This window comes from Maylandia zebra, linkage group LG9 (genome assembly GCF_041146795.1).
Source record: "Maylandia zebra isolate NMK-2024a linkage group LG9, Mzebra_GT3a, whole genome shotgun sequence".
NCBI lineage: Eukaryota > Metazoa > Chordata > Actinopteri > Cichliformes > Cichlidae > Maylandia > Maylandia zebra.
In genome coordinates this window covers 24,069,182-24,097,005 of record NC_135175.1, presented here as the reverse complement: position 1 = coordinate 24,097,005, position 27,824 = coordinate 24,069,182, and the positions used below count along the sequence as shown (strand labels likewise).

General features: G+C 41.1%; 1 protein-coding gene across 1 annotated transcript in view; it reads left to right on the top strand.

The window, feature by feature from the left end:
- The window catches only part of LOC101480172 (collectin-12), a 43,576-nt gene that overhangs the window by 11,166 nt on the left and 4,586 nt on the right, over positions 1-27,824 (top strand). Inside the window, exons 3-5 of the mRNA XM_004546867.3 lie at positions 18,769-18,891; positions 26,507-26,593; positions 26,703-27,746. Coding sequence (XP_004546924.1) covers positions 18,769-18,891; positions 26,507-26,593; positions 26,703-27,746 — 1,254 coding nt within the window. The remainder of the gene's footprint in view (positions 1-18,768; positions 18,892-26,506; positions 26,594-26,702; positions 27,747-27,824) is intronic.

The following is a 27,824-nucleotide window of genomic DNA, read 5'->3' as shown; positions in this document are numbered from 1 at the left end:
TGAACTTGATGTGCTTTTCTGACACCTTAGTAGCTTACCACAGTGATAGTGAAATAGTGATCTCTGTGTTTTGTTTGCTGTTTTTATTTCTAAATATTAATTGGGCTCAATTCCTTTTTTAACATAACTTATTGCACCTTGTGTTATGTATTGATATGTCGCTTCTGTGCTGAAAATGGGTCAGATTCCCTCTAATTGCAGATTTGGCCCTCTGGGGTCTGTAAATGCAATACATATATTCGGTTTTGACTAAGCTGGTCAGACTTTGGTTGACCTGCCTCATCAGTTGATCCCCTGAACTGTGATTAAGGTCACAGTACCCTCAAAAAGCGTCTTGAATATCTTTTTCTAGAAATAACAATTGGTTCCAAGAGATCCTGTAAACTCTTGTTCCACCTCCTCTTTCTCTCTCTGTTGCACCTTCATTAGCTTGAATAAAACAGCAGTAACATGACTCAGTGCATTGGATATAAAGTGCAGGCGTCGATCTGTGATGTTTTTGCCAGAGCAACACATGTGCGGGTAGTTAGCTGCTATTTTCAATCTGGACTGTGATCATCTGAGTGTCAGTGACTTTTCTGACTCACCTTTAAGAGTGAGGAAAAGCAGCAAACCCCACCGTGTTCCCCTAGCTCCAGCTCTCACACACCATAATAAGCCTGGTGTCCTTGAGGTGACCCATACGCAGATGTCAAGGGAGGGTCTCTGGAGTCCAGCACGGCCTGTTTTCTGTGCCTTTAAGGGGTATTTATACTGAGGGTCTGAGTCACAAATTTTGTAATTAAATAAAAAAGCGCAGAGAGAAGGCTTTCCAAAACACCTGTGTGTTCCTATAACGCCTCCAGTGAAAAGACTTATGTTAAAATTTGGCACGCTGCAGTTCTTTGTTCTGCAAGAGCCGTACTTGTACATAAGGTTTTACATTCGTATTCCCTTTCGTGTGCGTGTGTGTGCATTAGTCTGTGCATATGTGATTTCACTCCTAGAATAACACACAATATCTCACTTTTGCACTACAAACTGTTTTATGTGCTCCAGTCCCCTGTGTCCACAAACACTAAGATTTCTCCAGCACCTCCGGCAGCAGAACACACAGGCACACTTTTACAATGAATTTGGGAATTCTAATTTCTCCTCTTTTAGTGTAAGTAATAAAGCCCCCTAAAGCTCTTACTCTCAGTCCAAAATGTTAATGAAAGGAGGGAGAAATGACTGTGAAGGGTGCCAAGATCAACCCACAGCTTCCTGGTTTGCAAAAGGGAGTTGAAGCAGAGAGGAACAGTGTTCAGCTCCAAAGCCCTGTCAGATCCATAATGGCTTTCACATTTTCCATGTGTGAAGAAGACTGCAGACAGATGGAATTCACTAAATTCATTTTCTGGCACCTTTGCCAAATGCTTATCATGCATGCATCTTTGAATACATTATGGATGTATGGTGTGTGCTATATGCTGCAGTGCGTTTTCTGTTATTCTACAGATCACACAGCTGATACAGTTGAGTGTACTTAGATTGGCTTAGTTGAAAACAAAGCCAATCTAGGTATGTCTCTGAGTGTGCAGAAATGATGTTTGTAGTACTGTGAAAAAGTCTTGAGCTGTCCCCTCATTTCTTCATATTTTGACAGAAAAAATGGGAAATTGAAACCTGTGAAAACATAGAATGTAAGGCAAAAAAGGCGTTTTTATAATATTTGGTATGACCATCTTAATTCTTCAGCACAGTCTGAACTCCTTTAGGTAGGTCTTCTTGTCATTTCTTTAAGTCGTCTTCAGGAAAAGTTCTCCAGGCTTCTTGAAGGACATTCAAAGCTCTTCTTTGGATGCTGGCTCCCTTTTGCTCAGTCCATGACTGATAGTGCTCCATTGTGTGTTTTTCGATCCAGGTTTGCTTTTGCTGTATTGGCAGTGGGTTTGGGATCATTGTCATGTTAAAAAATGGAGCTGTTGCCAATCAGACACTTTCCAGATGGTATTTCGTGGTGGATCAAAATTTGACATTACTTTTCTGTGTTCGTAATTCAGTCAATTTTTAGCAAGATCGCCAATGGCTGAAATGCAACCCCAAAATATGACAGGACCTCCACCATGTTTTACAGATGGCTGTAAACACTGTGTTGTACTTCTTTCCTGAGCTCCTCCTCAATCACTGGATTCATCACTCAATAAAACATTTTGGCACTGATTTTCTGTCCAGTTCTAGTGTAATTTGGCAAACCTCAGCCTTTTCTTCCCATCTCTCTACTTTAAGAATGGCTTCTAGATTTCCACCTTTCCACTGAAGAGTCATTCGAACTGTCAACTATTGAAGATGATCTGTCTGAATCAGTAAAAATGGCGAACCTTCAAGATACTTGCTGACTATGATGGAAACCCCACCAAAAGAGAAACAGCACAAATACTCAATGGACCAGTGGAAGAAGATGGTCTGTTCTGATATAAAATCACATTGACATCCTGATGTGTGAGCTGAGGTAACTGCTGGATGGGAAGATGGCAAACTGGTGGAGGTGGGTTGATGCTCTGAGTCACATTCTGCTTGAGTTTGACACATGCTGCCTATCTATGTATTGTTGCAGACCTCATGTACCCCTTCATGGCAGCAGGCGATGGGCCTCTTTCAGCAGGTGAATTTTATCACCATCAAATAATTGTATTTAAGATCCTTCAGATTTTCCACATCTTACTAGAAATGGGTGCTTCAAAAGCAAGTTGAATCCAGACTTGACCTGTTAATTTTCAGCTGCTTCAAGGATCTCCAGCTCATGTCTGAATTGAATTTAACATCTATGCAATTTATTGCAACCCCAGGCAGTACATCCACCTAATATTCTAAACTTAGGAAGATTGTAATCTTCTCTTTGGCTTGACAGACAGGTGTTAGCTCAATTATACAGGCATTGCTGAGTGTTATACTGGTGTAGCTGGTAGCCACTGAGTATATATTACTCATGTATGCTTTTTGTGTTGAATATTTGACGTTTGTATTGCGGTATGAAAGGAGTGCCAGTTCCCCTCTAAGTCCAGCCAAGCAGTCTCTACAGAGACTGATAAATTCATCCAAATCATCTCTTGCTGCTACCAACTAAAGTCCTCTGAACTTGAAGTAGACCTATTATGCCGATTTTCATTTCTGTATTTTCATTCTTGGATTCTGGAGGATCCTCGCATGATTTAAAGTTTAAAATAACCCTTAATTATCTTACATTTGGCTTAAGTGTCGTATACCTTGATGCAGCCCCTCTGTATATCCAGTTGTCTGAAACAAGATGTTTTAGCTCTCTAGATTTTTGCTGATTGTCTGCACCTCGCATTACAATCACTAGCATGTATCAAATACTGTCTAAGACCAGTACATGAGGGAAATGTAATGTTACTTGCAGCTGGACAGTGTCTGCAAGCATAGACCAAGGGTTTATGCGTAAAGGGCTTGCTGGATGAAAGACTCCTCTGTCAAGTGGTGAGGCAAAAAACAAATGTTTGCTTGTAGCTGTTTAGTGCACAGAAAAGAAATAATATCAATGTCATGTGTCATATGTTGAAGGATTTTTCCTACAAAATGGAAAACTGCACTTTTGGTCAACTTCAAAACTTGTTGAGTACTCAGCTTCAGTTTCAGCTTCAGGACACACTATGAGTCAAACAGGTGGGTAGAGCTTGCCCGCTTAAAGTCATACCGTGTGGCCATATTGAGGATTAACATCTCTTTACGATAATACAGATCGAGCAGTCTGAAACCGGTCTGAAACCTGAGGGTGAAAGCACTTGTATATAATATGTGAAAATTTAGCCAACATTGACCACTGTAATAGTAAAAAAATTAAAATTAAAATCATCCAGTGAGAAGCAGTTCAGTGGACAAAAATGTGTTGTTGATATCAGTTCAGAGGCAAATGACAAACTTTCTTCAAGCTGATGGTAACAATACAACAATATACAACCAAGGTATGCAGAAGAATGCATGACATGTTGAACTTTGAAGACAAATGGGCTACAGCAGCAGAAGACCATGCCAGGCACTGCTCCTGTCAGTTTAGAACAGCAAATTGAGGCTACAGTTCACCCAGGATTGGAACTTATCCTACTTTTTATCTGCTGTTCAGGCTGCTGGTGGTAATGTCATCATATTGGCACACTTTCTACCCCTTAGTACCAACTGAGCATTGTTGCTGGCCATGTCCATTATTGTGTGATCACAGTGTATCCATCTTGTGATAGCTGCTTCCATCGAGGTATAATGCCAAGTCATAAAGCTCAGATTATCTCAAACTGGTTTCTTAAACATGACAATGAATTCACTGTACTTAGATGGTCTCCACAGTCATCTAATTACCAGGCAGTCAATTCAGTCCAGCACAGATTTGGTAAAACAGAAAATTCACATCATGGATGTGCAGCTGACAAATCTGCAACAACTGTGTGATGCAATCATGTCAACATGATCCAAAAACTCTGAGGAATGTTTCCAGCACCTTGTTGAATCTGAGCCAATCTGAACGTAAAGGGAGGTCCAACCCATTGCTAGCAGGCAAAACAGAGAAAAGGGAAAAGAATAATAGGCTTAGTTTAAAAGAATGGATGACACTCAAAACCCTGGAAGCATTAGCATTGTCTGCTGCTGGAACTCAAAAAGATTAAATGATTAGGTAGGTTGATTATAAATTGCTTTTGGTCATCACATTTTACTGTTTGGAGTAATAAAATAGACACTTTGGTTCCTGGGGATCGGTTCCTTTATCCTACAGAGTAGACATTGCTCGCAGCACTTCTTCTTAATTGCTCTAAACAAACAGTTTTGTCAAGCAATTTAAAACCATTGTCTGGTGTTGATTACTGCATTCAGCAAATGGTATCACCCAGATGTCAGACAGCTCCTCCTGCCTCGTGATGTTTCGTCATAACTGCAGGCTACTCAGAATTAAAAGAGTGCCACCCTCATGTCTGGAGTGTGTCTGTCTAAACAGGGTTCAGCAGAAAAAAAGTAGCTCTTCCTCCTGACCAGGATGGCTTGCTGTCATTCGGATTGACATACCACACACCAGCATCCGACCACAGATGTTGCAGGCCACCCAGAAGACACTCCAACACTCACGAAGCAGCATTAACAGAAGGCATTTCCATTCCATTTCCACTTCTCATAGCAAACTATCAGTTCTTAGACCGACTCCTCTTTGAAATGTTGACTTTGGAGCTTTGTCAGGCTTTGGAGTAAAAGTGTACAACCATGTAATTGATCATTCAGCTTGTGGTTTTCTCTTTCTCTTATAAATTAACTGTTGTGGTGAGAAGTTCACATATGTGATTGTAATTGTGAGTTTTCCATTTGGGAAATTCATATTTTGATCAGGTATTCTTTTGTCCTCAGATACTGCTTAATATAATTGTAATACTAGTTTAAAATATATTAAACTAAAAGATAACATAACCATCAACTACATGACAAACTCACTTCTTTTTTGCCTGTTCACAAAATTTGCATGCAAGTCAAACTATACCTATATTTGCTTCTGAATTAAAACAATGGAAGTTCCTTTAAGCTCTAACCACCTGACAATACACAGACCACAGATCAGCTTATATTTTACAGCCCCCCCATGTTCCCTCAAAGCCACTGTTAAATGATAGAGATTCTAGTTACACAAAACCCTACAATCACAGAGCAGCTTCTTCCACGAGGACCATAATGTTATACAGACGTTACCCACAAGCAACACTAGTGGCTGCAAGCAGAAACCATCTGGATAGAAAATCTGAGTCCAGCGGGAGAGGAAGCATGACATGTGTCAATTAAAACCTGTCCTCTGTACGTATGGTGAAGTCAGTGGTGGATGTGGCCAGTGTGGTGATGAGCATGGCTTATGTATGTAATAAAACTGTCCCAGAGAGATTTTCCCTCAAATGCAGTTTCTGTCAAGTGTCCAGAATTCAGTCCTTTAAAGTTTGGTCTGTCAGTGCCCCAGCAGAAAAGGAAGTGTAGTTCAGTGCATTTATAGGTGGATGAACATAAAGCACAACATCATGGTGATTATTTTTAGCTGTCTGTTAAGCTGTGTCATACACTGGTTAATATTATTGTGCTGCAGCGCATTTATCTATTACTCTATCACCTGTTTTTAATACTGCTGCTTGCACATGCTGCAGTATTGTTCAACCTGTTTGTGCTGCTGGCCATGAAATGAAAAAACAAGCAACAGGCAAACGTTTGGTGTTCCAGATGTCCTTCTTCCTTAAAAAAACCTTCCAGTTAGTCCTGGGTAATCCAGAAGTGTTTCCTGGCTAAATGAGATATATAATCTCTCATGTGGGTGTTGGATATATATTCTGGGGCCTCCTACAATGGGAGGCACCCAAGAGCCTTGTGGCATCCTAACCAAATGCCATGTCAACAGGCTCCTGTCAACATGCAGGAATAGTGGGGCATAGTGGGTTTACTCAGAGATCCCTCCAGATGTTTCATCTCTTCACCAGGCCTTCACCAGGCTGAGAAACACCACAGAGGAAACTCATTTTGGCCACTTGTATTCACAGCCTTCTTTCAGTAATTACCCAGACTTGATGATCACAGGTGAGGATTGGGATCATCTGATTAATCGAAAGCTTTGCCTTTTAGCTCAGCTCTCTCTTCATTTTGTTGCCGCAACTTCCTCATGAATAAAATCCTAAGATATTTGAACTCCCTTGCTAAATGTGATGTTACTGTCATGAAATTAAATGCTTTGAGAACGCTTTCAGATTTTCTTTGAAGGCAAAAAAAGAACTGAATATTTTAGCCCATTGATGGATGGTTGCCAAGCAACCTGATGGCGTACTTGTATAATTAAAGTTTTGCTAATATAAATTAAATGTAACTGTTGCTAAATACAAATGATGCTTTAAAAGGGTGTTAGACATGCATAAAAACGAATTATTTTAGCCAGCTGTGTGCGGTTGCTAGGCAATGTGACATCATAATGTCTGATATAAACAACATAGTTGTTTTGGGTTATTTTTTTAGTATTTTGTGTGGAGTGTAATTCACTTTCCCGTTGTTGTTATTACCATTATCATTAAGGTGGGATGAGCAGCCACAGCACAATGGCACAAATTCTTCTTCTACTTTGAAGAAAAGATTTATTCCAAATATTTTTTGACTCTTCTCTGAAAGAGGGCATCTAGTGCCCATTAGAGGAATCGCATCTTTAAGCCACAGTAAGGCTGTGAAGGTTGCAGCTTAATTTGTTTTAATGCCCTGTGGAGTTTTGTTCTTATGACATTTTTAGTGTAACTCTCTTTGTGTGCATCCTTTGGGTCTAAATTTGCTTTTTTCCTCATGAAATATTTGCAAAGCTGATTTTTGATGATTTAGGAACCTGCATTGTTTATAATAATATTAAGTTTCATATAAACATGTATGTTTTGATATCAAGTAAATGTATCATGTCTAAACAACAAAGAGAATACATAGTTAAAAAAGAGAGAGTAGATTTAAATATATAGACGTATTAAAGTAGTAAATGTGCTGTGTAAGATGCTTTTATATCCCATGCCAAAAACTCTGTCCACAAAAACCACCAGGGCATGCCACAAATACCATGTCGTGGTTTATTATCCCAGCTGCTCATGAGAGGAACACCATTGTGTTATTTATTTTATTTCGGTTTTTCTCAGACTCGTGACATTTAGCTGTGTATTTTTCTTTGAAGAGCTTGCCAGCGCTCCGTCAGCACGGAGGGTCTTTGTAGTGGGGTTTTGAGTGGCACCTGAATCAGCCAGCAGGGGACCTCAGCATTGATCGATGAGGATTTTGCAGGCAGAAATTGAGTTCCTAGTCTTTGCAGCTGAGGGCAACTCAGCTCTACAAACTTCCATCAAAATGGAAAATGCTGACTGAAAGTGAATAACAGATTCTCAGTTTTTCCTCTATTGCAAAAGGGAATATGATGCAGAAATAAATGCTTCATGGTGATATTAATTGCTTCACTTCTGACAGCTGAATGGCAGCTGACTGAACACAGACAGCCTTTGAATCTTTCGCTGAATAAAGTGATTCCTGTGTTATTCTTGTCCTGCTTTCCTGCATTCATACTTTGAAGTCGCTCCTCTTTTTGCTGATCGTGTTGTATTTCTTTCAAAGTTGAGCGTAGGAAGGCTATCAAATTCTGGATGCTAATGTGATGATCATTAACCAGTGGGCCACACACACAGACACACACTCATAAAACTTACTAGTGAGTTGCAGTGTTTGGAGTGCTTAAGCTCTGATGTTTTGCTTTGTAACTAGAACCCAAGTCACTCCGTGGGCCCCAAATCCTGGAGCCGAGTAAGTCCATACCCACTCCCCACTCCATTGTTGATGAAATTTCTGGAAAGACAACCTGTTTGTGTAACTGCAGCGAGTGCTGAGTCTCTGCAGAGCTGAGTGGGGCCTCTGGGTTCGTGGGAGGGGGTGAGTAGGAGAGGCCGTGGATGGTGCCGCAGCCTGCGTGCCTGTCTGACCGCAGCTCATCTGAAAACATTTTGGAAGTGTTTATTTCTCTACCTTTACTATCAGTTGGTGAGGCATCATTATCGTAGGATGGGTAAAGACCAGTTTGGCATGCTCATTTTTTAAGCTCTGTTGAGTGAATGAGCTTACTTTTGCACTGAAGTTGCACTAATGAGTATTTTTGGATTATAAATTAGTCTATATGTACTGGCAGAGAAGTCACTTATAATAATAAACTCAGCTCCGGCAGGGATTTTGATGCCTTTTACCTCTATACGCTTGTAAGACTGGGTCTGAAAGGGAAGTCTTAAAACTGCATTCCTTTTAATAGCCAGCAGAGGGGGCTTCTCTGGGAGTTTGATGGAAAATCACTGCTCACTTCATCTATGACCTGGGGAAACCCTTTCCTGAGGATTTTATCATCTCAATCTCTGATTTTAAGTCTCACAGAATAGAGCACGATGTTCATTTTGGTAATTATGGCCTCTTCTAGGGTTAAATAAACAACAAAGGAGGGTATAATTTAGGGAAGACCTACCTGGTCATTGGCAAGTTCTACCATATAAGTGTACAGCGGTATTCTGCTTTCTTTAGATCCACCTCTTGCTTGTGACATCAGGTTTTAAAATATCAAGTTCTGTACTAACCAGTGGGTGACATTAATCTTGTATACGTAGTCTATGACCTCACTAGACACTCATCATCAGGCAGACAGAGGTAGAACAAGCAAACACTGTTGCCACTCACAAGCTCTTGTACAGTTTTTTAATCTAAATGTGGCTCTTGCTCTGTAAAGAACTTGCAATAAAAGAAAAAGAAGCAGCAATAAAGTTGAGCTGAAATATGTTTCATAGGGACAGCTGTCCTAAAATATCAGACAAGCATTTAGTGAAATCTCCAATTTGACTAATATTGAATATATTCAAATGCCGACCGTGTTAAACATGCAAAGCATTACTCCAGATATTGCTGTTATTAAGCTGTATTAAACCAAGCCAACAACCAAAGTAGCAACCACACAAGGTGAGTTTCTATCTCGTGAACACTGATGACCATCTAGCGGCTAATGCTAATGTCACTTAAAAGAAAAACAGTGGGTGGAGACCTTGGCACAACCAAAATGATTGCAAAACTGACTTCTCATTGCCTTTAGAATGGTTGCTTCAAAAACAGGGACCAGGTCTGCAACCACTCGTATTCAGTCACTGTCTTGCATGCATGAAGATGGCGATAAAATGGCTAAAAGTCTGCAATCAGTTTGTGATTAAATGGGGTCAAATTGGAAATTGCATGGAATCTGCTTGTGATCAATCAGCAAATATCACACAATTTTTGCCATTGATTGTAAATCTGTTGTTGTGTACATACAGCAGTAATTCAAAAATCCCACCACAAATAGTTGCATACATTTAACTACAAAACGGCATGGATCTTTTTGCCTTTACAGGAATATAACAAGAATGCAACTAGTCAAGTCGAGTCTCCTGTTGCACAACGATCCATCACAGACAAGTTGCATTATTTGGTGCAGACTGACCTTAACTATACTTGCAACATGTTGCCCATCTGTTTGTGTGTATAAACTCCAGCCGATTGCTGCAACTGCTTGCTTTTGGTTGCCAAAAGTGGAAAAAATTCATTGCAATTACTGAGCAACCATCAATTTTTCACTTTCTTTGAGTGTGACTTTCGGGAGTAGGTAAAGATCAAAGTAGATTGTTGAGCACCGATGCTCTTATTCCGTGTCCGTCGAGTGTGTAAACACTTCTACATAGCAACTTTCAAATTGGATAATTTCAGATTTTATTGTTTTCAGCTGCCACCAAATGGCCAGAAAATCAATCATTTCAGCTGCATGAAATGATTCTGCTTTTCATTCTGTCTCGCAGTCCCTTGAGACACGTTTCTTTCAGACACATTGAGACATTTTCTGAAACTGAAATGTTTTCTCTCAAAAGCGTGGACTTGATGTTATTGGTATTTTTCTCATATTAAGCCAAAATACAACTAGCTATCAGCAAAATGCATCGTGTCTGTTTCCTTTTAAATACGTCTCTGCATAACAGCAGGTCTGACAGATGAATTAGATGATTATGTGGAAAAAAATAGTTCCCTGTCACACCCCCATGGTGAGGCAACAGACTGATGGAGCCTCAGAGAGCTGCTGGGTGATGTAATCTTGGTTGCCTCATATTTTGACAGTGTTTTTTGTTAGATTTGAAACAAAGCTCAGTGAGCGATATCCTGCCACAAAGGCACCACTTTTTCCCCTCTCCTCCAGTTTTTACGTGGATGATGTGGCCGGTGTCATGGTCCCTGAGAGGTTCTTGGCTCATGGTGGTTGAATCTAACATGGATTTATTGGCTTTTAAAGGCCATCCATCAGTGCTTTCTCTCCACCTCTCAAATCTTTAAATCATCTGCCTCCTCTCTCACTCTCTCTCTTGCTCTTTTTTCCCCTCACATTTCACCTTTTCTCCAATTTCAGCCTCTCGTGACGAAGCGTTGGCCTTGTCCTCATTGTCTTTACTCCTCCTTTTGCTGTTGACCCAGTCACTGACAACTGTGAGCGCCTTTCCCGTATGGTTTCCATCACATGTAATAAAAGAGATGGAGCCTAAATCAGGCCACACATGAAGCTGGGATGGTGTTGGTTTCCTGCTGGGCCCCAGAGCCATCCCATGAACTCACAACCCTTTGGCCCTAATTCTGCACTTCCTCTGATTGCATCATTGGCAGGTAAAGCCTCAAAGTACGCACAGTGGACATGTTGGAGGACATAAGGTGTTCTCTGTGCCTTTAACAGTGTGGTATTAGGTGTAGAAACAAAAGGAAAAAAGCTTTTTGTGAATATTCTTTTGTTTGGTAGCTCATTAAACCCCTCCAAAATCTCCAAAGTTGAAGGCAACTGTTTAAAGCTGATTTGTTTATATGCAAGTATGTACATCAAGCAGGGATTCTTCTGCAGCTAAAAGTACCTGAAAGTCAGTTATGGCTACAAAAGCTGAAAGTCATGCACCAGTGCACTTGTTAGCGCGTGCACACACACACACACACACAAACACACATTACACACATGATTCAGTCCAGGCCCCCTCACTTTGCCACTGAGAAATCTGAGCAGTGCATGACTCATTCATTGGGCCATCATCTCCCTCCTGACTGTAAAACAACTTGGCTTAGATTACAGTGTATCAGAGATCTTGTAAAACATCTTATTTCTGTTTGAGTAATGAAGGGCAGATTAGAAGAAACAAAAAAACCAGGAAACACACGTATTGGCACGCAGTGAAAAATATTTTACAGTTTTTCATGGCTCATCAGTAAATTGAAATCATGTGTGTGTGTGTGTGTGTGTGTGTGTGTGTGTGTGTGTGTGTGTGTGTGTGTGGAAAAGGAGTGAATTGTCTTAGTTAGCGGTGTGTTTAAAATATAACGACCATGGAGCTTGAACAAGCATCTGTATATAAAAAGTTGGTAGTGAAAACACTCTTGAGAAGTGGCTTTGTCATTTAAGTTTGAATTTATCCAACATCCACTGGTGTCCATGCAAACTTTTAACTAGCAGAAGCAATATTGTACTCATAGATATACATTGGTTAGTGTGTATTTATGTCCTCTAACAAACTGATGCATTGTCCTAAACTAAGAGTTAATCCATTAAATCCGTTGTTTTAGAGGTCTTGTGGTGTGTACAGATGCAGCTTTGCAAAACTAACCTGTGATGCCATATTCTCCTGGCACCCCTTCCAAATAAACTGCCCTTGCTTTGTCTTTTCTAGTTGTATCTTTATGAACTTTAACATTTAACATGCTAACTGAGGCCTGTAGAATATGAAGCTTCTGCGTAAGCTGCTTTTCTGTTCTTTACACGTCTACTGCTTTCCCATGCTGTCAATCTCAGTACTGACATCATTGCTCTAGTCTAATCATCTTCTTGCCTGCCTTCTTTGAGCCAATCAGCCTATGCTTTACATGGTTTAAAATCTGTGCTCTCCATCATTCTCCCTTTCAGAGCTCCATTTGAGGCTCAGTCTTTATCTTCACCACAATTTCCAGCAAACTGCCAAAACCTCTGCTTTTATTGAGGTGGTCACACTTACAGATGATATGTTAATCAAGTGTATTTGACTGTCCTCTTAATTCCTTTGGAAGAAGTAAGGATGCACTTAGTTTTTCACAGGACTCTATGCAGTCTTGTGAAAAAACTCCTTTTTTCTTTGAAGGCTTCTTCCACTGAAGCTGACGTTTTTCTTGAACTCCTTTCTTTGTCTTTGGTGCCAGGTATAATTCACTGATTACCCTTTTGGAGTAGATCTGCACTCTGGTTCCTGGAAAGGGCTTGAGAGCATGTTAAGCAAGGCAGGGATCCAAATCACAGTTTGTGTGACCTCAGCTCACAGCTTTGTGTTCTCAGCCGTTACTATAGCGTCCCTGCTGCTATTTACAGTAAATAAACATGGTGTTTTAATGAACAAGGCACATGCATCAGCTGTGGCCTCCTGGACATTATTTTGTCATTTCAGAGCCCATGTTGAGATGAAAAAGACGATGTTTGTGTAATCCTTTGTTTCAGGAAATGAGGCTGATGAAAGATGCAGGCTTGGATACATTTTTTATCACCAAGGTGGACACTGTCTGGACATTGTTCCAATTCAGAGGTTTTACAGAAACAATGGATGACTTTGTTGGAAACATACAGGATGACAAAGGGAATCCTTTCTCATTGAAAACCCACTAGTGTATTTTTCCTGTTTTGGTAAGGCCCTTTGTGTTTGGAGCATCATTCTTTATATTTTGCTATGAGCAGTAAAAGTGTTGGTGTCAGCCTGTGGTCTGAGCATCCTGGCCGATGGTTGTTTTTGTGGTTGTGGTCAGTATGATCCGACTGCGTCTAACTGTGTAGGCGAGTGGGAAAGATGACGAACTGGTGTCCGCTTTAATGATGAGGAACCAAACTAAAGGAGTCTCTGATGGTAAACTGTGGTCAAGGAGCCTGACGCTCGTGGTGTTTTTCCACTGTCTCGTGAAAGTTCATCTTCCTCTCATACTGAGAAATTTGTCACTCCAGAAACTTTTCTATTTATCAGGTCTGATCCGACTATATGCACAGACAAGCTTGCTGAGCTGCAAACCTCTCCATATTTTATTTATTTGTTAGGTTTCGTGCATCTGGGCTGTGTTAGTGTGTCAGACATTTGAGAATGTGTGAAAGCTTGTTTGTAGTGACTGACTCATTTCCCTGTGTCTGCTTGTCACACAAACAGACAGTTGTTATACTTTAGACTTTATTCATTTGGGTAAAGTGTGGATATGACTCTTTGTCTTTAGGAAACCTTTTACGCTAAATTGCAAGATCTTTCAATATTGTGGAGCAAAAATCAACAATTCCGTTTTGTTTTTTTTAAAATCAGGAATAAGACCCCAAAAGAACCCATGGAGGGTGGCTTTTTGCCTTGATGGTTGGGCTATGTACAGACTATATACACAGCTTCTATCGCGCTATATTAGGTCTGTTACTGGCTGTCGCTGTCCCATGATTAATTAAACACAAAACCATCAAACTGAACTGAATAGACTAGCAATATCTGATCGATACCTGGATCAGATATCATCACCGATATCAGTCAGAAATATCGATATGTAATCGTTATCTGATCCAGCCTTTAGATCAGTATCGGTATCAGTATTAATATCTGATCCAAATATCAGATTGCCACATACTTAGCAGTCCTTTTTGTTTTGTCACTTGTGACCATTGCAAAAATGCCTCCAGGCAGTTATTTGTAGTTAACAAAACAATGCCTTTTCTAAAGGAAACCGAGTTTTCTTGTCCTTGATTTGACTATTGTAAAAACCCTAACATCTACCTCGATTCAAGGAGCGGTATGCCTCAGAAAACTTCACAAAGAGCTGCTGTGAGGTGAACAGCTGGTTTTATTTGCTTGCAACAGTAAGACAACACACGCATTATCTTCAGAGAAAATAAATGAAAGAAAGCGGAGCTCTTTAATTAATAAGAAACTTGTCCTTGCATTTATTTGGAATTATCCAATTAAATGCTTCTTCAAATTGTCCTGATCTCATAACGTGTGCAAAGTGGCCATGACCTCTGAGGACACAGAGCTGGCGTGCAATGTGACCAATTTATGTGCAGGCCCAATGGAAACTGTGACAATAGAAACTAGATATGTTATGGTGGACACACCTTGGTGGTGATGTTGCAGCTGGCCAATGTAGTCATAGCCTTTGGAGGGAGAGTGGATACTGATGGTAGGATTTGTGTTTCACATTAAACATAGCCTGTCACAAGGTAAACTTGTAATTTTTTCTCAGTTGCACGTTGGCCATTTGGTTGGGTTGAACTAAAAAAATGTGAAATCTCTGAGTTCTTAGGAAAGTGAAAGATTTTACTTCTAGCCCCGAGGGTAATGTAGCTTCTGCTACTGAGTCAACACAAGCCAGTTAGAAGTGTATCTGCTTTAGTTTGTCCTGTGCTGATGATTCACGTTTATGGAATCCAGCTGTAAAAAAAGATGGACAGTTGACACACAAATAAAAAGAAAAAAACAAGCCGATTATCCAGGAAGTGACCCACTGGAAAATAATCAGCAGGCACGCTATGACCTCTGAACTGGACAGTTCACTCATGTGTGGACACTCAGGTTTAAGCTTTTCCATCTGATGTCTTTTCTCTTTGTTCTTGTAAATTAGCTGTGAAACCGAAGTCTCTCCTTTCCTATTGTGATGTTTGCCACGTGTTTTGTGTCACGGCAGCTGTCAAATTTGAAATTCTCCACTTAATCCACGGAGCATCTGAAGCTCATCAATCAGGGGTGCACTGAGATGGAAAAGAGTTTAGCCTGTGCAATAGTTCATACACTTACAAAGTGTTTTGGTATCATTTCAGCGCAGCAGATTTGTAAACACTGTCAGCTTGTTTGGATTGGAACAGCAGCACTTTGATTACTGTGAGCTGATGAACTGATGTGCTCACTTCATTGGGGAAGTTTGCACGAGCTGACACTTCAAACATGCCAGCAGTTATGAATGATTCAGAAAAGGCAATCATTTATCATGGCCATATTCCCAGAGTGCACTTCTCTGCTTACAGTTAAACCAAGCCGAGGAAAGACTTTGGTAACTCCTGATGCGGTAATCACTTTCGCTCCGTGCCCTGAACCGGACCTGTGTTTTTGAAAAGATTAACATGTTCCAGGCATGAAAACCTGCTAATACACATAAGAAGGCAAACAAGGCTCTTAACCTGCCTGAGTACTGCAGTTTCCACAGTTTTCTCTCATTTCTTTGACTCATGTCACACTTTCCTAATCTTTCTGTGGCCACAGAATGAAAAGAAGTGAATATTTTGGCAAGACGAGAGTCACAAGTTACTGATTTTTCTTAAAAACGTCTTGCTTTGAAACACTTCGACAAGATTTATGGGCTTCTGTGTTGTCATCGTTGGAAACAAATGCTCAAGGCCATTTTTTTATGGTACAGTTTTGAGTTGAAAACATAAATCTTCTCTGTTTAAGTTGAGAGAGTAAAGTTTGGATCAGGAACAAAAGCATTTTAAAAACTGCCAAATCTCTATAGTTTGCTTCACATTTACAGACTCTTCTGTGTTAGCAGTTTTACTATGATGCAACTTAACTGATTTTATTCAGACTAATTGTTCTCACCTGTATCGTTTCCTGCAAAAAAAAAAAAAAATCCAAAAGCTACCGCATGAAATCAGACAGATGCTTTCTTAGAAGTTGGTGGTGAGCAAAGAATGTTTTTAGGTGTGAAGTTAATTGGAAGAAATTGGAAGAAGTCAATTAACTGCTTCAGGATCCTGCAAATAAATAAATAAATACTCATAAACAGTTCTTAAAATTGAGTGTTTTTTAATCTCTTCACATTTAGTAAAGACAAAGTGCAATTCAAATAAAAACCTTTTTGTTTAAATTATAATTTCCTCAGAAAGAAGATCACCACAGGTATGGCCATAAACTTTAAAATTTGAACATTAATATCTGTGCAACAAAAGAAAAAATCCCAGTGGTAAAATTATATATCTATAGCTCAGGGATTGTCTTTCCCTTAAGGAAAAAGTAAATGAAAAAAGGATATTGGTAATGTTGATGCTTATTACTTATAATCGTCGTCAAGAGCACCAAATTCCTTGGTGTCCACCTGGCGGAGAACCTCTCCTGGTCTCTCAACACCAGCTCCATAACTAAGAAGGCCCAACTGCGCCTCTACTTCCTGCTGAAGCTGAGATAAGCCCATCTCCCTCCATCCATTCTCACCACGTTCAACAGAGAGACTATCGAGAGCGTCCTGAGCAGCTGCATCACTGTCTGATATTGTAAAGGTGGATTGCAGTACCCTCTCTTCCCTCCATCACGGACACTTACAGCATTCACGCCATCATCCTGTTCGGTCTAGTGTTGCACTGTCTTGTCTTTTTTTTTTTTTGCAATTTTTGCACATTGCACTTTTACGTAGTCCCGTGTTGATTGTCTGTTATATGTCATGTGTAACACCAGGCTCTCAGAGGAATGCTGTCTCGTTTCACTCTGTACTGTACCACTGTACATGGTTGAAATGACAATGTATGATAAGTCATACACCAGTCAGCCTCTTACTTTTTAATGTATAAGTCACCTTGTACTGCCTAAACAGCCCTGACTCAGAAAGGAGATCTCTGTGGGTGTTCTCTGGTATTAGGTACCAGGATGTTGGCAGTGGATCCTGGTTGCTGTAGGTTGCTACGTGAGGCCTCAGTGCTATGTGAGTACATTGTGATGTGGGAAATGTGGAGGCTGTATGAATACTTGGCTTCTTTGATCCGTCCCTCAAACCTTTCCTGAGCAGATTTTACAGTGGGAAGGGGTCCTGCTAGGGGAGGCCTTCATTAAGGGCCACTGGGGGTGGCAATTTTTTGGTAGGTGGCATGTGTCATTGTATCATTACATCATCATAAATGCCAGAACCCAAAGGTTTGTAATAGTTGACAAATTCCAGTCAAGTCCAATTCATGGACCTCCCAATTTGCAACCACCGGGATCCAAAAGATCTACCGCGAACATCCCAAACTCTACAACAGGTTAAAACAGCTTGGCTGATTTGTTGGTTTACCTCCACTGAAGATATGCTTTTAACAGTGTGGGTACTGGCCCGATACACTGAGTGCACCTTAAGGCATATGAAGTAAAGTAGGTCTTCTTGCTGGTCAGTGAGGTAATGGAGGTGTCATTTGAGTTTGCACAGAATCAATCGCATGGAACGATTACATCTAGAACCCCCTTTTTCAGTTTCATCCATCACTTGCTTGTACTCTTTACAGTAAATCTCCTGTTGAGGTTGACCAGGTGTTCCACCTCCTCTCCAACTTGACACGGTCTTTGACTGAGGTCTAACAATCAGTGATCTTACAAAAAATCCCTTCACACCAATAAGAATAAATGATGTTGTTAACTTTGGCATCGAAACTCCCAGTGGGACACTGAGGATCCAATCGGAGCTGGATTTTTAGTTTATTTAAGAATTACCTCACCATATAAAACACACTCGAGCGCAATGTGTGGTTAAACCTTTGGCACTAAGTGATTCTTGCACTTTACAGATCCACGTATGATGGGAACTGACTGTTAATCTGAATATATCTTGTATTCCTTTATAAAAATTTTTATTCCAGGTACATGAAAAGCAAATACACCCCCCCCACCCCCCAAAACACAAAATTCACACACACTCACACGCTACATTCCCAACCTTTACACACACACACACTCCCTGAACTGAAAATGAAAACAGCTGTGTTCCCGTCAGCACTGTAGAGCTCACCACTCATCTGTCATGAAAAATATCCTTGAAAAGGAATATTCCAAAAGTGTCCCCACACGCTAAGGGCCCCTAATTTCATTCCACAGTCCTGACACTGCATTTAAAAAAAAAAAACCTACACACCGTTTGCCTCCGTTTCTCTGGGAAGAAATCTTTTCACACAAGGCGACTGAAAGAGAGGCAGTTTGCTGAGAGAAGACTAAGTTCAGGAAAATAAGCATGTCGCTGAGTCTAAACAAGTCAGTGGGGGGGATTGTTTTTGTGTCGCTTCTCCACCAGGACCCCCGAGGGAAGAGCTGGCCTCTTTAATGTAGTCTCCAGTGCTGTTTATCCAGATGTGGGCCTCCTGGAGTCCTTAGCGAACACCAAACTCCACCTACACACTTTAGGCATTTCTGATTCAGAAAAATGCTCCATAGGAAGCAAAGTGTATTGACTCATTTGGTATTCTTTCATGTTTTTACGCAGGAATCCAGGAGGGCACCCAGTGCACGAAGTGTAAGAATGAATGGGCACTGAAGACCTCCATAGCTCTGCTCTATGTGCTGTGTACACTCCTCACCATCGCTGTTGCTATACTTGGATATAAAGGTAAAACAAGCTGCCCGCCACGCTCCTTTCCACTATCACTGTAATCTAACAGAATAAATTAGAGGATGGCAAACACTTCTACAATGACGCCCTTTGTTTTCTGAAATGTTGAAATGATTCACTTACATTATGTTGATGGAGTAACCATCCAAACATATCATTAGTTTTCTCTTTGTGCTGCCAAGAGCTTCACTGTTTCATGACCGTATGAGACCTCCTGTGTGTGAGGCAAGCAGCTCTCTGTCCCTTGAGTGGACTTCAGCATGCTCAAGTATGACATGAATGTTCTTTTGCAATGCTTCATTGTCATTATTCAATGTTTCAGTAATGGAAAGTATGACAACACTTCTGCCACATCCACGAGGAAAACTTAGCAGTTTTACCCTCAATTTACTCTCTCTACATTTCCTGTTACAGATAAACACCCTGTTAAACCAAATCCCCACCCCCCCACCCCCGCCAAAAAAACCCAAAAACATTACTCAAGGAGTTTTAGATTTTAAAAAAATGCGTGTTTACTTTCTTGCAGAGTCACGTGAGAGATTTCACCTTCATGTGTAAATATGAAGTCACCAAAAACAAACAGTGATTGAACTCAAGAGAAACAGCTAACAAAACAAATATGCCTGGCAGTGCATTTCACATGCGGGGTTGACTCCAAATACTCTATATATTGTGAATGGAAACGGGAAATAGCCAGAGAAGATGATACAGTACTGTGAAAGGCTTTAGCCAATCCCCATTCCTTTATATTTTGATAGGAAAACAGGAAATAGGTGCATATAGAAATCAAAACATATATAAATGTACAAACATACACAGCATATAAAACAAAAATGAGCTTGAAAGTCAATATTTAGTGTGACCATCTTTATTCTTCAACATAGCCTGAACTCTCTTAATCAGCTTTCTTGTCATTTCTTTAAGTCGTCTTCAGGAATAGTTTTGCAGACTTCTTGAAGGACATCCAAAGCTTTCAATGTTTCTGCCTTTTGTATTGTTTGTTGTCAAGACGATCCCACCTGCTTTAATAATGTTGAGATCTAGGTTACGGGGAGGCTAATCCATGACTAGGGATGGGTATCGTTTAGGTTTTATCCGATACCGGTGCCAAACCGGTACTTTTGAAACGGTGCTGGTGCTTAAACGGTGCTTAAACCGGTGCTTAAAGAATGGAGAACGCAAAAATTGGTCCAAAAACCTCTTGTGTTCAGCTGTTTTTTTGTAAAAAGATAACAATGCTAGCCTTTTCTGCCGCTATGGGGCATATATGGTATCACTCTTGGCTGGAAGCAGTGCTTAAACAATGGAAAAAACACAAACTTTGTCCAAAAACCTCTCATGTTTAACTGTTTTCCACTTTTTCTTTGGTCATTTTAGCCTTTTTGGCCAGGGTGAAGGGACTATCTGCCATTAAACAAGAAGACAGCCGCATGTAGCTATGATGAGGTTTGCTAGTTCACCTTACATGCATTAATGTAATAACGTGGTTAGCCTACTCAACGTAAATTACACACGGACAACATTAAGCTACTCACGCAGAGAAGAACGGCTGCTGCTGCCATCATCATCCGTCATCATTTCTGCTACACTGGCAGGGCTAGGGGCCAGGACTCTCCTCTTCGGGTTTTTGGGGGATGTTGCTAACTCCGCGTCCGATAACAGGCACCACACCCGCAGTAGATGTGCACGTTGTGAGGTCTCGCAGCAAGCTATCAAAATACGGCGCATTTTGCGGCTTTTAAAAAAAAACCTATGCGTCGCCAGGTGTTTCATCGGATTTGAGGTGTTACCTCCTTTGACAGTATCACAGTATCAGCTTAAAGCACTTGTTGCAGGCTGCTGAGTTTGCATATTTTGCTGTGAAGTACAGCCAGACTTTGACCGCTTCGCATTTTTAATCTGTAGCTCTGCGCTAAAAGAACGTACGAACCTGGACCCGCCTACTATCCTCGGAAACGTAAAATGATTGGCTAGAATCTAAAGTGTATCACAGCTCACAAAAAAAGCACCAAAATAAAGCACCGAAATGTGCGCTACTTTTCGGTCTGGTTACTACCGTTTATGTCAGAACCAGTGCCATGATGGCACCGGATACCGGTACCCATCCCTATCCATGACTGATAGTATATGACTGTAACAGTAACACACTCTCTCCTGATCTCCTCTGTATATACTGATGATTTAAACCAAAAAATTTACATTTGGATTCATCATTCCATAAGACCTGTTGCCACTGATTTTCAATCCAGTTCTTGTGTAATTTGGCAGACCTTAGTCTTTTCTCTCTGTTTCCCTTCCTTACCAATGGCTGTTTGACAGCCACCCTTCCACTGAGACCATTTCTGATGAGGCTTCAGCAAACCGTTGATGGATCAACTGAAGGGCCAGATGTAACTGATGTAACTTTTGCATAGGTTTTTCGTCCTCCAGTAGTCCTAAAATTCCTCTGAAAAATATTGCTCAAGATCCTGTTAAAGAAATATCTAAAGAAATAATGGGTAGCTGAAGACTTTTCAACAGTACTATACTGTACTAATATCCATTGGTTTCTTCAACAAGCAATTCGAAACATTGTCATTGTCATAATATGTGTTTTTTTTCCAAAATTGGATTTTCTTTCTTTACCTTTCGGCAAACACTGTCTTTGTTTCAATTTCCTTGTGCTGACAGATCTCTGTTCGTGAGATTCTGGTTGTTGGTTCAATGAAGTTGGAGATTGGCCTATAATTAGCTAAGACTGCTGGGTCTAGAGATGGCTTTTTAAGTAAAGGTTTAACTACAGCTAGCTTGAAGGCCTGTGGTACATAGCCGATTATTAGAGATAGGTTGATCATATTTAAGATCGAAGAATTAATTAATGGCAGGACTTCTTTGATCAGTTTTGTAGGAATGGGGTCAAAAAGACACGTTGATGGTTTGGAGAAAGTAATTATTGAAGTTAACTCAGAAAGATCAACTGGAGAAAAAGAGTCGAACTTAACATCAATGGTACTAAGAGTAGCTGGAGATGATATTACATCTGTGGGATGATTATTGGTAATTTTTTCTCTAATGATAAAAATTTTATTTGTGAAGAAGTTCATGAAGTCATTACTAGTTAACATTAAAGGGATGGTTGGCTCAAAAGAGCTCTGACTTTTTGTCAGCCTGGCTACAGTGCTGAAGAGAAACCTGGGGTTGTTCTTATTTTCTTCAATCAGTGACGAATAGTAAGGTGTTCTGGCTTTGCAGAGGACTTTCTTATAAAGCAACAAACTATTTCTCCAGGTTAAATGATGATCCTCTAAATTTGTGACACGCCATTTCCTCTCCAGATTGCGAGTCATCTGCTTTAGGGTACTTGTTTGAGAATTATACCACGGAGTCAGGAACTTCTGATTAGAAACCTTAGTTTTCACAGGAGCTACAGTATCCAGAGTCGTACGTAGTGAGGAGGTAAAATTATTAACAAGATAATCGACCTCTGTTGGGGTAGCGTTCAGATAGCTGCTCTGCTCTATGTTGGTACAGGGCATTGAAGATGATAACAGTGGGTGGATTATATTCTTAAACTTAGTTACAGCGCTTTCTGAAAGACATCTACTTTGATAAAGTCTACTCTCCACTGCTGTGTAATCAATTATTGTAAATGTAAATGTTATCAGGAAATGATCAGACAGGAGAGGGTTTTCAGGAAACACTGTTAAATGTTCAGTTTCTATGCCATATGTTAAAACAAGATCTAGAGTGTGATTAAAGTGGTGGGTGGGTTCTTTTACATTTTGAGAGAAGCCAATTGAGTCTAATAACAGATTAAATGCCATGTTGAGGCTGTCATTCTTAGCATCTACATGGATGTTAAAATCACCCACAATAATTATTTTATCTGAGCTGAGAACTAAATCAGATAAAAAGTCTGAGAAATCAGAGAGAAACTCTGTGTAAGGCCCAGGTGGACGATAGATGATAACAAGTAAGACTGGTTTCTGAGTTTTACAGCTGGGGTGGACAAGGCTAAGCATCAGGCTTTCAAATGAATTAAAAGTCTGTCTTGGTCTTTCGTTAATTAATAGGCCAGAAGGTTTGCCAATTATCTATGAAGCCCACATCGTTTCTGGGACACCACTCAGACACCCACCAATTTAAGGAGAACATGCGGCTAAACATGTCACTCCTGGTCTGATTGGGGAGGGGACCAGAGAAAACTACAGAGTCCGACATTGTTTTGGCAAAGTTGCACACCAATTCAATATTGATTTTAGTGACCTCCGATTGGTGTATCCGGGTGTCATTACTGCCGACGTGAATTATGATTTTACTGAATTTACGTTTACCCTTAGCCAGCAGTTTTAAATTTCCTTCAATGTCGCCTGCTCTGGCCCCTGGAAGACAATTGACTATGGTTGCTGGTGTCTCTAGCTTCACATGTCTGAGAACAGAATCACCAATTACCAGAGTTTGACCCCCGGCGGGTGTGTCGCCAAGTGGGGAAAAACGGGTGTCCCTGGGGCTTCTGTTTAGGACTATGCTTCCTCCTCACCGTCACCCAGCCGCCCTCTTTCCCCAGCTGCTTGGGGTCTGCCGGGGAAAGCCTAGCGGGGCCTACGCTATCTTCGGCTGCACCAGCTACAGGGGCCTGGCTAGCTACGCGTGAATGAAGGGTGCGAAGCCGAGTCCCCAATTCAGTAATCCTGGCCTCCAGAGCTGCAAATATGCTACATTTGTTACAAGTATCATTACTGCTAAAGGAGGCCGAGGAGTAACTAAACATCTGACACAATGAGCAAGAAAGTGCAGGAGGGACAGGTGAAGTAGCCATGGTATGCATGACTACAAACATCAGTCGTGAGCATGTACAGTATTTGTCTATGTAATTTGGGTGAAAATACCCTTTAAATTTCAACTTCATCTGACTGTCTGTCTGCCTTCTCTCTTTTCTCTCTCCACCCCGCAACCTTCTCTCAGTTTATTTTACCAACTCCCCCAAAGCTCACACCTCCGGAGAAGTTCTTCAGGCTTTGTGGAGCTGAACTTCCTGGTTGGCTTTTTTTTTCTAATTTTTTCCAGGTCGGGAAGCAGTCCCGCCGTCTTTTGGAGGATTGAACTCTGAATGTTCCTGCTATAATTGTCTTAAACATTCCCATATGTGACTGCTCTATGTCCCCGTCTTATTTTCAATTGGTGAAAATGGCGTGAAGTTAACATGTTCGGGGCTTATCTGTGTGCCTTGAGTACACGAACAATGATGTCCCCCTACGCTGTGAGCTCAGCCGGTCTTTCTTGTTCCTCGCTGCATGTTTTCAGGCAGGCCTAATTGATCCCAGATGAGAAGTGAGTGAACTCAGTGCAACTCCAGCAGAACCCACTGAAACTGGGTTTTTACTGGCACTGAAGCACTCCTCTGTCAAGGGAACCACAGCTCAGCCTAAACACACTCCCAGCTCCAGATGGTTATGTAGTGAGACCCAGAGTCTTCTACGCAATAAACTTGTGTGTCTCTCCATCACTGACCCACAGAAACGTCCTGTATGTGGCTCTTTTGTTCTGATGCAGTTTAATCACAGAAGTGTAATTGGGAGGGAGTGACCCCACTCTTTTCTCCTGCAGCTTGTTTTCTCAATTGACAGGACCAAAAGCAAAATGAGGTTATTCTCAGAGCTCATGGGTTCACGTCCCATTAATTTTCCTCAAAGAAAAAGGACCAGAAGCCTGCGACTCTCTTTCTGAATTCCAAGCATAAAACACCAAAGAGTGAAATACTGACATTTCTCTATAAATTAACTTTAAATAACTTTCGGTTCATGAGCAAAAAACATTTCAGTGATCAATTCATCATTTCTGCTGCAGACAGAGTCCCTATGCAGATGTGTTTTTTGTTTCCTGTTCTACCTGTTTTAACTAGTGAAATTTACTGCAGTTGACAGCTAATGCTAAACTGTCGCTGTCCTTTTAGCTAATGTGCTGGCCTTCTTAGATTCAGCGCAATCCCACACAGGAGTTTGAAGTTCACTCACTTCATTAAAAAGTTGCATAAGAGAGTTTGATTTTACAAGACAGCCCGGACAGAGCCGACACACAGTTTCAGAACCCGTCCACACAAAATCTTGGAAAGAGTTCAAACTGAGTACAAAACAGCTCATTTCTACAACATTTGGGCCTATGAGGCAAAATAATGCTTTACTCTGCAGCCCTGTTGTAATTTCAGCTTTTTGCATGTGTGTTTTATGGTTAATTTTACCATTGTGTGATGCAATGATCCTCTCCCGAGGCCAGCCCATGAACAGAACATGTGGAAAAGTTCCAGAAGCTTCTGCTCATGTTTAGCTTTAGTTTCGAGGTTTGTGTGTGTGTGTGTGTGTGTGTGTGTGTGTGTTTGCTAATGAAACAATGTGCCATAGGTGTAGATTATGATAGGTCTGCAGAGCTTAAAGTTTATATGCTTTTTTTAGGTGTTTGTGCTTCATTGTACATCTGGTTACTGGAAATGCGTTACATTTAATTTTCTGTGTGTGCAGTATTTCCTATCCAACTGACCTTTTAGATTCATAACTAAAAAATTATGTGGTACAGTTGCATCGCAAGACAGTTTTACTGGTTTGCTTATTCCCAGAAACAAGTTTAGGTGGGTTTTGGAGAGGGTTAAAAAGCCAAAGACGGGAAACATTTTCAGAATTAAATTTCCAGACGTTTTTTTTTTAGCATACAATCTGAAAACAGATGAAAACAGCTATTGTAACTCAGTTCAAACCACAAAATCAGCCTACCACGATTTCTAAAACTCACCAATTAAAAAAAGTTGTATGTCCTAGTTTAGTCTGTACATTTTTTTTAAAAAAAATATTCAAAACTAAACAGAGACACACTTCATGCTAACATTAATCTAAAGCATTTTGATGCTTGCTCCCATTCAGGGGAAAATATATATTTAGTTTCTGGTCAATAATTAAACCCCTTGGATTCAGCCGTTATCCTGAAGTAAACAGTTCAGATGCAGCTTCACAGCAGAGGAGCCAATGCTGTTCCCACTTACAGGATGTGTCCCCCTGGTGAGACTGGAGGTAGAAGCGGGATGCATCCCTGGAATCCCAGACACATTCCAGAGGAAATGAATGCCTGTGTCGCCTGTGGGGGCGTGAAGAGCCTCCCTGCCACAGAGTCTGTCTCCACTGGTCATCTTTGATCCGCTTGTTTACTGAAGCCCCCCCCCCTCAGGTCACTTCCTGTCCCCTAAGGCCCTCTGCAATGTCCTCCTATGCACCTAACATCTAAGCATTGGTCAGTGACCACCCACACCATCATTGCTGAATCAGTGTGTCTTCCTCCCTCTCTCTCGCTCTTTATTAATGCCTTTTTCCTTTTCAATGCACAGCAACTCCATATCACTTTACGTCTGAATCTGGTGTAACCCAAGGGATTACATTACTGAGGGTTTGTCATTATTACATGCCTCCAAGACATGTGGACACATCTCCCCTATAGTGTATGTCAGAGACTTTAATTGGTTTCCTCTCTGATCCCATTTATATACGGTGTCTGTGGTTGCAGGCAGTTCTGTCATACCTGTTTTGTCTGTTAATGAAAGACAGAGCCTGTGAAGCTAACCTTTGTTTTGCCTGCCCTGTTTTCTTTACAGTGGTGCAAAGAGTTGACAGTGTGTCTGAAGGTATTGCAAACTATGGAGGAAAGATCATTGCTGTTGAGACTGATTTGAAAAAGCTAGGTATGTATCTAGGCTCACACGTTGAAGTCAAAAGCTGTAACTAAAAGCTACAGTAAATCGTCGACATATTTTTTTTTTTATCATTTACTGTACAAATCTTCATCTTCAGATGATCAGACCGGAGAGAAGTCGGAGAATACCACCACAGAGATCCAGGCTTTTAAGAACAACATCTGGACCCTCCAGAGGCAGCTGACTGCGGTGGAAGAGCGCATCCGCAGTGATCAAGTTAAGCTGAATCAGCTGCAGAACATTGGCTCAGACATCCAGAGCAGCCAGGGCTCCATTCAAGGACTGCTGAACATTAACACAGCCACCTTGCGCTCTGTAAATGGCAGTCTGCAGTCGTACGGCAGCATCATTGGGGGTCTACAGGAAGACACAGCTAGGTTGCAAAGAGAACTCCAACAGCAGGTAAAACTCCAAAATCAGGCGCTGCTCAGCATTAGCAGTCTCAACCTCACTCAGGACCAGCAGAGAGGTCTCATTGCTGCTCTGCAACGCTCAGTCGATGACACCAGCCAGGCTATTCATAAGATGCGCAATGACTTTCAGAGTCTTGAACAGAACACCCGACAGACCCGCTCTGATACAGAGTGGCTTCGTAGCAAAGTGGAAAACCTGCAGATCTTGGCCAGTAATACCTCAGCTCTAGCAAAGTCCAACAATGACAGCCTGGAGGATGTGGGGACACAGCTCACTTTTATTGCTAACCAGCTCCAGAACACCAGCAGCCTGGCAGAGGTTCATGACCAGACTCTGAGAGAGATCATGGATCAGCAGAGGGACTTCGGCAACCTCACATCTACAAAGTTTGACCGCCTAGAGGTGCGACTGGATGAGTCGGAGCAGAGTATTGATCGTGTGACTGGCAACATCAGCTTCACCACACAGCTTCTTGGTGCAATAAATCTAAACCTGAATGATTTACGCACTTGTTCAGAGACAGTTGGCCGTCATTCAGACTTCCTGCTACACCTCAACAACAGTATGGCTGACGTGAGGACAGACGCAACGAGTCTGAGGTCACAGCAGGAAGAGCTGGCAGCGCGTATGGACAAGGAGGTCACAAGCCTCTCTATTGTCATGGAGGAGATGAAGCTGGTGGACACCAAGCATTCACAACTAATAACCAACTTTACTATTTTAAAGGGTATGAGAAGTGTGCCTGCAAAATTTATTATATGAATCAATGCGTGTTATAAATGTTACATTTTATTTTAACTTTCTT